The 9,247-nt window shown below is 41.5% G+C and overlaps 1 protein-coding gene across 1 annotated transcript; it reads left to right on the forward strand.

Moving 5' to 3' along the window:
- The first annotated feature begins 742 nt into the window (after nucleotides 1–742).
- lrrc41 (leucine rich repeat containing 41) lies at nucleotides 743–8,900 on the forward strand. Its single transcript, XM_034584061.1, has 10 exons — nucleotides 743–901; nucleotides 1,433–1,519; nucleotides 1,633–1,691; nucleotides 1,779–2,580; nucleotides 2,857–3,081; nucleotides 5,204–5,368; nucleotides 6,147–6,245; nucleotides 6,689–6,817; nucleotides 7,119–7,191; nucleotides 8,385–8,900. Exons 1-10 carry the CDS (start codon nucleotides 811–813, stop codon nucleotides 8,602–8,604), a joined length of 1,950 nt encoding a protein of 649 aa, XP_034439952.1. The 5' UTR covers nucleotides 743–810; the 3' UTR covers nucleotides 8,605–8,900.
- The last annotated feature ends 347 nt before the right edge of the window (nucleotides 8,901–9,247 follow it).

The following is a 9,247-nucleotide window of genomic DNA, read 5'->3' on the forward strand; positions in this document are numbered from 1 at the left end:
AAATGAGCATCTGTTTGCAAGTCTGCCGTAACTTTACATTAAAAGTGATAAGCAGGTTTCCACTACCTGCCACAAAGTGGACAACAACACCAGTTATTGCAGGTTAAATCATTTTGGCTTAACTTTGAGCCTGTGGATCAGGAAGAAGGGTGAATCGTCTACTAATGGAGGGTTGCTGGTTTTATTCCCAACCTTTGACACTGAACCCCAACAGGCCTCTTACAGCTCTGACCTCAGTGTGGATGTGTGAGTGATGGATACATCCCAACGTGTAGAAAGCAGAAAGGGCTGCTTGTGGTGCGTTAGTGGATGCAGTTTACTACAATGAATATAATATCTACCCATAGGAATTATTATGTTAACCATGTCAGACATTCATGAATTTAGATTGTCCAAATAAAAAAAGAATACGGGAAATGTTATCAATCCAATTTTATACAGTTTGTAACATAATGGAAAAGTGTGTCAATGTTTAAAATATTTGGAGGACTTATTGCCAGTAATGGTAGAATATGTGAGTAGGCATATTGTATATCAAGCAGTCTTGTTGTGATCACAGTCCATGATCAGCTGACACCACGATCAGGATCCACCATGATCTCATGAATGACAATTGCTTTTATCCCTTTGGGAATGGGACCGAGAAAAGGCTGACTCACACTCCAACACAGTAGGTGGCGGTAATGCAGCTTAACGTTGGTTGCCACCCGCCCAAAAGAAACAAAAAGAAGAAGAGAAAGAATTGAAATCTGAACATTTAGAATCGCTAGTTAGCGCGTTTGTCAATGATCCGCATGCGAATGTCCAACAATGGCCGGAGCTGAGCCTGCATCCCTGAAGGAGACATGTTTACAGGCTGTCAGGAAGCACTTTGCTGCTCTGGACACGGAGCATGTGCTCGGTAAGTGTGTGTCTGTTCTTTCACCTTATTAAAGTACCAACACTCTGCACAGATGATCGCTCCTAGCCTTTATAGACACTGTGCTCTGAACCGTTAGCAGAAGCTAACATGCACCTGACGCAATGGACACACACAGACACAGTAGCGCCACTGGAGCCATCTCCATAAGTAGTGTTTGGCCATGTCAGTCATATCTTATTCATATGTCCGTCATAACATCATTCATTCAAGATGGTTGCTCTAAAATGTCACAATAGTGAATAGTAAACACAGTATTAGCCTGTGTACCACTGACTGCCTGCTCTCATGTAGATCATTTGGTTCCAGAGCACTTGTTTAGTCAAAATAGTAAATGGTCTGTGTTTGTATATATATATATATATATATATATATATGTACATGTGTGTGTGCTTTTCTAGTCTTGATAACCAAACACCTAAAAGAGATGGGTCCCAAGCTATGGTCCCAGGGCTCATTCACAGTGGACTCATGGACGTTTCTTTCTGTTCACCTTTACTCTGCCTACTGTAGATCTGCCAGCAGCTCTCATGGAGGAGCTGCTTCCTCAGCTGACTGTATGTCAACTGGATGAGCTGCAGCCGGGGCTCAATCAGAGAGGTAACCGTGTTCCGTGCCTTTCATTTGTACACACAGACAGTAGCTTTGCTCTGATCAGAAGAAATGATCATTTATATTTTGATTTCATGTAAATGTTGTTTTGCCTCTCTCAGGGATATCGACTCACTGTGGTTGGGCTGGGATTCTTAAGGACATGCATGGACCTAACTATGTAGGTATAATATCTCCTCTACTAATTTACAATGTGCAGTAACATCTGGAATCCTGTATGTGATTAGTGTCCTGTGTTACATTTCAGGCAGTAGACTTGCTCACTGAAGAGGGGGCCAAACATGAAGTCATGAGGATGCTTTTTCCACCCCTATTTTACGGCCTCACAAACCACTTTGTCGAAAAAAACATCACAAATTTAAACACATCGTCCTTCATGTTGGCGGCAGCTAAATGTATCAAACATTTTTTACTCTATGCAAGCTCCCACAAACCCCTTCAAAGTTTAATTGCTGAGCGGCAGCCTCTTCTGAACCTTCTGGAGAAGCAGATCAGGAGTGTTGGAGTGTTGCAGTCCATCGATCTTTTAAAGAGGAAGACACAAGCAGCGTTGTACGTTCTCCATCGACTGCTAGACCACGGTGTGACCAAAAAAATAGTTGTAGATGTGCAGTGTCCCATCGTGCTGGCCTGGCTCCTCCATGGAAGGGGATCCCAGTATGAAAATCCAGAGTTGAAGAGCCTCATGCTCAGCAAGAAGGGAAGCTTTGTTTTACAAGCTGCTTCAGCCAGTGCAGATGGGGCCAGTTGCAGTGCAGGTCTTGAGACCAGGGCTTCAGAAGATGAAGATGATCCAGTCATCCCATGCAAACGCTCCAAGATGGATTTTGTGTCATCGGAGGAAGAATCTGGAAAAGCAGATTTCCCTGTAGATCCAAAGGTTCTCTGTGGACCCTTCTCCCAATGTGATTATCCCTCGGAAGGGGCTTGTCCACGGGGACAGATCGAATGTCTGGAGGTCAGGCAGTGTGGGTCTGTCTCTCTGAGAGTGCTGAGGAAAAGTCTGCCCACATTTTTCTGCCTTCGCTCTCTAACTCTTCACAGCTTTGGTAAGTTTGTTTGTGTTTGTAAGTTTGGGGTGGAGGGTTTTCTGTCTTTAATATGAGTGTAGGAATATCCTTTTGCGCTGTTGACAATTGTGTGTATTTGTCTTTGCTTGGCTGCACTCTTCTTCAGTGGCCTTGTTGAATTTTTACACTTCACATAACATATTACATTTCTTGACTTTTTAAGAGGCTGTGTAACACTGGTAACACCAACCACCAAGGCCACACTATAACAGAAGTATTTGTGCAGCAGTGATTTGTTTTTACGTGTCATTGCAGCCACCTTCAGGGACTCGGATGTGTTGGACCTGGCCAGAGGCCTGAAGCAGCTGTCTGAGAGCTCCCGCTGCTCCCTCACTTATCTCAATATCGGCATCCTGCCATACACCAAGCTCATGGAGATCCTGCTGGATGCCGTCCCCAAGGTGACGTCCCTGCATGTGGAGATCCTTCATATGATGTGGGGACCACATCATCATCAGACTGCCAAGTCAGACGTGTCAGGTGCTGTCAAGCTTCTACCAAAAGGCTTAAAGTTAGTGGGATTAAAAGTTTATACACACATGTAGCTGTGGAAGCACGAGGTTCTTGAACCATTCCGGCACTAAGTAACAAATACTGTAGTGGTTCAATCGGTAATCTCAGTGTTAATGAAATATTTAATAAAAAATTCAAAAATTGGATTCAAAGTTAAAAAGAAACGGAAACCTTAAGATATTTTAGGCAGAATTACGTAAAAACTACTGGACTGATACCCAGCTAACCTGGTGGAAGGATGCAGTATTGGTCAGGGAAGAACCCATCAATGTAGGTGCGGATCCGGATCAGGGGGAAGATACAGGAGTTTTTAAACTTTCTTTAACATTGTGAGATTGGAAAATTTGCAACATTTTCATTGATTTCTCATGGTATAATTAATTGGGTTAGTTTTACCGTGTGCAATTTAAACAATCATTAAAACCACGGTCGATTACCACAGCGTAGAGCTCCTGTCCAGCATCAGCCACAGTGAGCAACGGTGTCCCCAACGAGAATTTCTGAGACTTTTATATAAACACATTGCAAAAATCCTAGAGAAATCACTGTACCTTGATGATTTGGTTGATACTGTCCAGCATCAAGTTAGAAAGTGTCCAAGATGCAGGCGCAGCAAGCACAGCATTTGTTGTGTGTTATAAAAACAGGGCAGATGAAGCTGCAGGCAGGTGGGGGCTGTATCAGCAGAAGAACTGTTGGTAGTCTCTGGCCATAGCTAACAAATGCTAACAGCCACTGTTGCCACAGTGCATGAATTTAACAAACACTAATATTTTGTCCCAACTCTGACATTTGGGGTCAACATCTGCACTTAACATAACAAGTTGACGTCATTCAATAAATAATGAAAATTCTTTCATAATTTGTATTAATAATATAAATGATGTCAATATAAAACTTAGTGAATTTACTATAGTTTGTGTATCAGTAATCTTTGAGCATTTACAGCAGGTATACAGCAGTTACAGTTTTACAATACCGATAATACTGATAACCCCGATCGTTTTGTTCACTATAATTCCTGATACAAAATGTTCATACCATTTCATCTCTATTAATGAGTGTCTGCAATTAGATTTAGATCCAAATAAATATAAATGTGCTTTCATAAGGGCACTGTTGGGACTTGGTTTAGTGACATTCTCCTTCACTGGACACACTTCTCTTGAGGCTCCTGAAACCGATAGAAGTCCGTCGTCCGGCTGATAGTTCCATACTCTTGTCTTGTCATGTGACATCACTAATGGCCTATATTTGCATATTGCAAGCTGAAGTGCTAGTCTGGCACCTCCTCTAACAGAGCCAAGGCACATGTTCAATCTCAAAACGTTTTGCACAGTTTTGTTGTGGTGTATTGAACTTGTTTAACAGGCGGTTTGCTCGAAACTGTATGGAACAGGCTTCAAGATAGTGATGTGTTTTCTGGTGATGTGTTTTCTGAACATTAGAGCATGTAAACCTTTTCAAGTAATGTTAGGAACACAAAAATTATCAACCTGAATATGAACATAGTATATCTTCTTCAATCTCTAGTACCATCATACTATACTGGCCAATCTTCATTTTTTAAATAGAAATACATGAACAGAGTTTTGATTACAACCCTTTACATCTAGTTATTGAAGAGTTCTGACTTAGATATGCAGGTACATATAAATGTTTGGATATATCCAGATGGTTGACAAATTAAAGGAAAGACCTGAGTAAATAGGTGGACAGACATAACGAATGCAGATTCTTACAGACAGTCTGCACTGTTTGGTACAGTTCAGATATTAACATCCCACCATGCTCTATTACTCTTTTTTTATTATCTTCTGTAACTGTTATGGCTCAAATCTGCCCTTTCTGATTGTTTTTGATTTATGGAAATCACTCTGCGACCCCCTCCTGGGGGTCTGAACCCTTGGTTTGGAAACTATTGGTCCAACCAATTATTTCAACTCTAAATATTGTTCTCAGCATTGTTAAAAGCTGAGATCTGAGACTATGGTGACATCAGACCAAACAAAGCTGCAGCTCAGACAGAGTGTATCCACATGAATAATACTCACGCTGAGTTTTCTGTTTCCTGATGTTCTCTGAGCAGAGCTGCCCCTGCAGAAGCTGACAGTCAAAGTAACTGAGCTCCAGACAGATCTGCACTTCATCACATCGGTGCTGAGACGCTCTCCACATCTCACCTCACTTCACTTAGCTGGGATGAATTTACCAACGGGCTCCTCTCTGAGCCAGCTCCTCATCACTCTGTCAGGTAAAATGACATGTCAGGGGTTCACCACAGTTTGAGTGTCCAGTCTGTCCCGAAGGTCAACACAGCTGGGGGGGGGGGGGGGGGGGGGGGGGGTTGCTAGTGGATCAAAGTCATTAAAATGACTGGAGATAAATGAAGAAACTTCAGTGTAACAATGTCATTGAAAAGAAAAAGCTAAATGAAAGAGAAACGATTCCAAAACAGTAAGAGCACATTTGTCTAAACAAGTCTAGTGATGTTTTTTATAATTTAATTACTGTCAACTAATTACATGTGTCGACCCAAACCAGTACACTGATCTGCCTGGTATGTGCTACTCCTCTACTTTATCAACAATTAAGAGACATAAATGACACACACACACACACACACACACACACACACACACACACACACACACACACACACACACATACACATCACTGCTGTATTAATCCACAAAATTTACAAAAAATTACAATGACTGAATTACTCAAACATTATCCGATTTAAGATTTGCTAAAGTGAGAATAACCTTCATTGCTGCTCTGTTGCCATGCGAACCAAATTATAGTCTCATACTGATGTTTTTAGGATAACTATGATACATAAGCCAATAGTAATGTTTTTATATACAAACAACCAATGTTGATACTGATTCCATGTATGTATTTGTTTAATTTGTGAGTAATCTGTCCATCCCTTTTTATATACAGTCTATTGCCCTAACATGATGGTTCATCAGTGTAACGCCAAAGTAAATGTTCTATAAAAGTAATGACATGCTGTCTACTTTCAGAGTCCAATCCCTGCCTGAGGAGTCTGAACTTGGAAGACTTGAATTTGTCCGATTGTCTCCCTGACATCCTCAATCTACTGAGGAACTGTCAGTTGGAAGGTAAGAAGAGATCTTGAATTGGTTCCTTAAAGGTTCAGTGTGTAGAATTTAGCAACATCTAGTGGTGAAGTTTCATGTTGCAGCTGAATACCTTTCCAAACATGAAAGAGAACCTGTGGTATATAGAGCTTTATTAGTCTTGATTACCACTCATAGTGGTTAACAATAGTTTGTCAACACACATTCGTATTGAACCACCGTCCTTCTGGTTATAGGACGACTGCTCTGCCCCTCAGCCCTCAGCTGTGAAAAGGGCACCCAAATGTAAAGAGAGGAAGTCCCCCTCAACAGCAAATTATGTCGGCATATGAGCCTTTTTCCATGTGCCCCTTTTGAAGTTTGAGCACCTGCCCCTCTAAAGGTCTCTGCACGGCCCTGCTGAAGAGGCTGTGGCAGGTCAGAGGGTCTTGAGTTCCTCATGGTTTTCCCTCTCCCTCCCTTAGAGCTGTGGTGTAATGATTGCCGCCTTCTTGAGAAGTGCAGTGACAAGGAGGAGGCTTTGCAGCAGTTGGTGTCTGCTCTGAGGACAGTGCCTTCTCTTCACACTCTGAGCCTTGCTCAGAATCGACTTAGTAAGTTCATCCTTCACATCTTTTCGTTAACAGGGATGCACCAGCACCAATACTGGTACTACACTCTTCCAGTAGCTCTATGCAGTGTTATTGAAACCATAAGTTTCATCTTGAATGGTTTACATGTGATAGTGTAACGGGTCAGGTCAAGTGAGAAATCACACAGCGTTGCCTTCATTCCCTATCAGCAGAGATGGGACTAATATCAGTGCTGTTGCTGTGTTTCTAAGTCATGAATGGTTTTGTTGGATGTATTGAGTGACAGGAGGCTGTACATTGATGCTGCTGCGTGTCTCTACAGCCAAGAATGTGTGCGTGCTGTCCGAGCTGTTCTCAGGATCCTCCCCCAGCTCAGTGAAGCGACTCAACATCAGGTGAGAGCTGCGGATAAACCCAGTACCCGGCCCCCTGAGCTCCAGGTCAAAATACTCTTCCTGATATATGCAGTATATGTACAGTGTATTCAATACCACTTCAGTGAAGTATACACTATATACTCCCATTTTAAGATGTAGATTTACTCACATTTGAGACAAACTAAATATGTAAAAACCGTTGATTTAATTTCCAAATCATGCACAATAAAGAACAGGCAGTTTATAATGAATATATACACTTATATTTATAATTTTAATCTTAAGAAAATATATATGGATAAAATGTGAAATTCCCTCTTTGCACTAGCCTTTTACAGACTGCATTTTACAAATGTATATGTGTATGTGACAAACCCAGTCTTTGCTGAATTTATATTTGTACTGTAACAATGGAATATATTAGGTCATTATGCAATATTATTAATCAGTACTCTTATGATGGTTAAGTATCACGTTGATCAACCTTAAAACAACTTCAAAAACTTTTTTTGGGAAAGTCTTGTACAGAGGCAAATGCTTTTCATTCATGTAAAAATGTGAATCTATCTTAACATGTTGAGATCATCTAATTTACACACACGCACACACACACACACACAGAGATGTTTTGACATGACCGCTTCTATGAGCACTGTGACATGTTTCATCTTCAGTTTATCTGTATTAATAAGTTTCTGTGAAAATTCAAAGTTCATGTCCACCTTGCTTCCTGTTTCTCTGATGCTGAATAAACATGGCCACATTACTGTTGTGAGAAAACATCAGTTCTCTACATTTAATCCTCAGAATTTATAGCATCAAATAACTAATTAAAACTAATGTTAGTGGACACATGAGCATTTCATCAGTCTTCCTAAAATGAGCAAAACCATGTTTGAGAAACATTTATGTGATATGTCCTTTGGACTTTTTATTTTGGTCCATGTCCCATCCGCTAACATGCAGGCGGATGACCTGTACCGCAGCCAGCCTTCAGGGGGTGATAAAATGATTTCATGTTGTCCATCTTTATTCACTGTATATGTTTCAATAAAACTTCTGCAGGCTCATACATCCTTCATGTGAACTACATTACAATACTAAGGTGTAATATAAAGGTACTTGTGTGATTTTTATTGTATTATTCATAATATCTACCCATAATGAGGTATAAGTTTACACTGTCATGTGCTGTCTTGTGTCCCGAATAGCTACAACTTCATTCAGCCGGCGGAGCTGCTGGAGTTTGCTCAAAGACTGAGGACACATCGCCCCCCACAGCGACTGACTCTGGACCTCAGGATGAACCCTGGGGATCGAGACCCTGACACCTGGAACGCTGCTCTGAACCTGCTCCGTCCACTCTGCGTGCTGCTGCTGGAAAGGTGGAAGTCCACAGACACGATGGTCGACCACATCAGCAACATGTGAACTAATATGACTGTAAACAGTCAGTATTGTTTGTACAGGTTTTCATTTTGTCTGTGGTCAGTTTGACTTCAATACAAGACTTCAAGACAACACTGTTCCGGATAAACAGCTTCTCTGTCGAGTGTGTGTGCAGAGCATGCAGTCCAACTGCAGAGAGCTGGCCAAAGCTCCAGAACTGGTTTAGACTAGTTAGTAAAGTTATGGTAGAAGACAGATATTGTTGCCTTGTAATTAGTTTTTCATTTTTCATAACTCTGTTATATACACTCACCGGCCACTTTATTAGGCACACCTGTTCAATTGCTTGTTAACACAAATAGCTAATCAGCCAATCACATGGCAGCAACTCAATGCATTTAGGCATCTAGACGACTTGCTGAAGTTCAAACCGAGCATCAGAATGGGGAAGAAAGGGGATTTAAGTGACTTTGAACGTGGCATGGTTGTTGGTGCCAGACGGGCTGGTCTGAGTATTTCAAAAACTGAGCGGCAGTTGTGTGGACGAAAATGCCTTGTTGATGTCAGAGGTCAGAGGAGAATGGGCAGAGTGGTTCGAGATGATAGAAAGGCAACAGTAACTCCAATAACCACTCGTTACAACCAAGGTTTGCAGAATACCATCTCTGAACGCACAACACGTCGA

This window comes from Hippoglossus hippoglossus, chromosome 4 (genome assembly GCF_009819705.1).
Source record: "Hippoglossus hippoglossus isolate fHipHip1 chromosome 4, fHipHip1.pri, whole genome shotgun sequence".
NCBI lineage: Eukaryota > Metazoa > Chordata > Actinopteri > Pleuronectiformes > Pleuronectidae > Hippoglossus > Hippoglossus hippoglossus.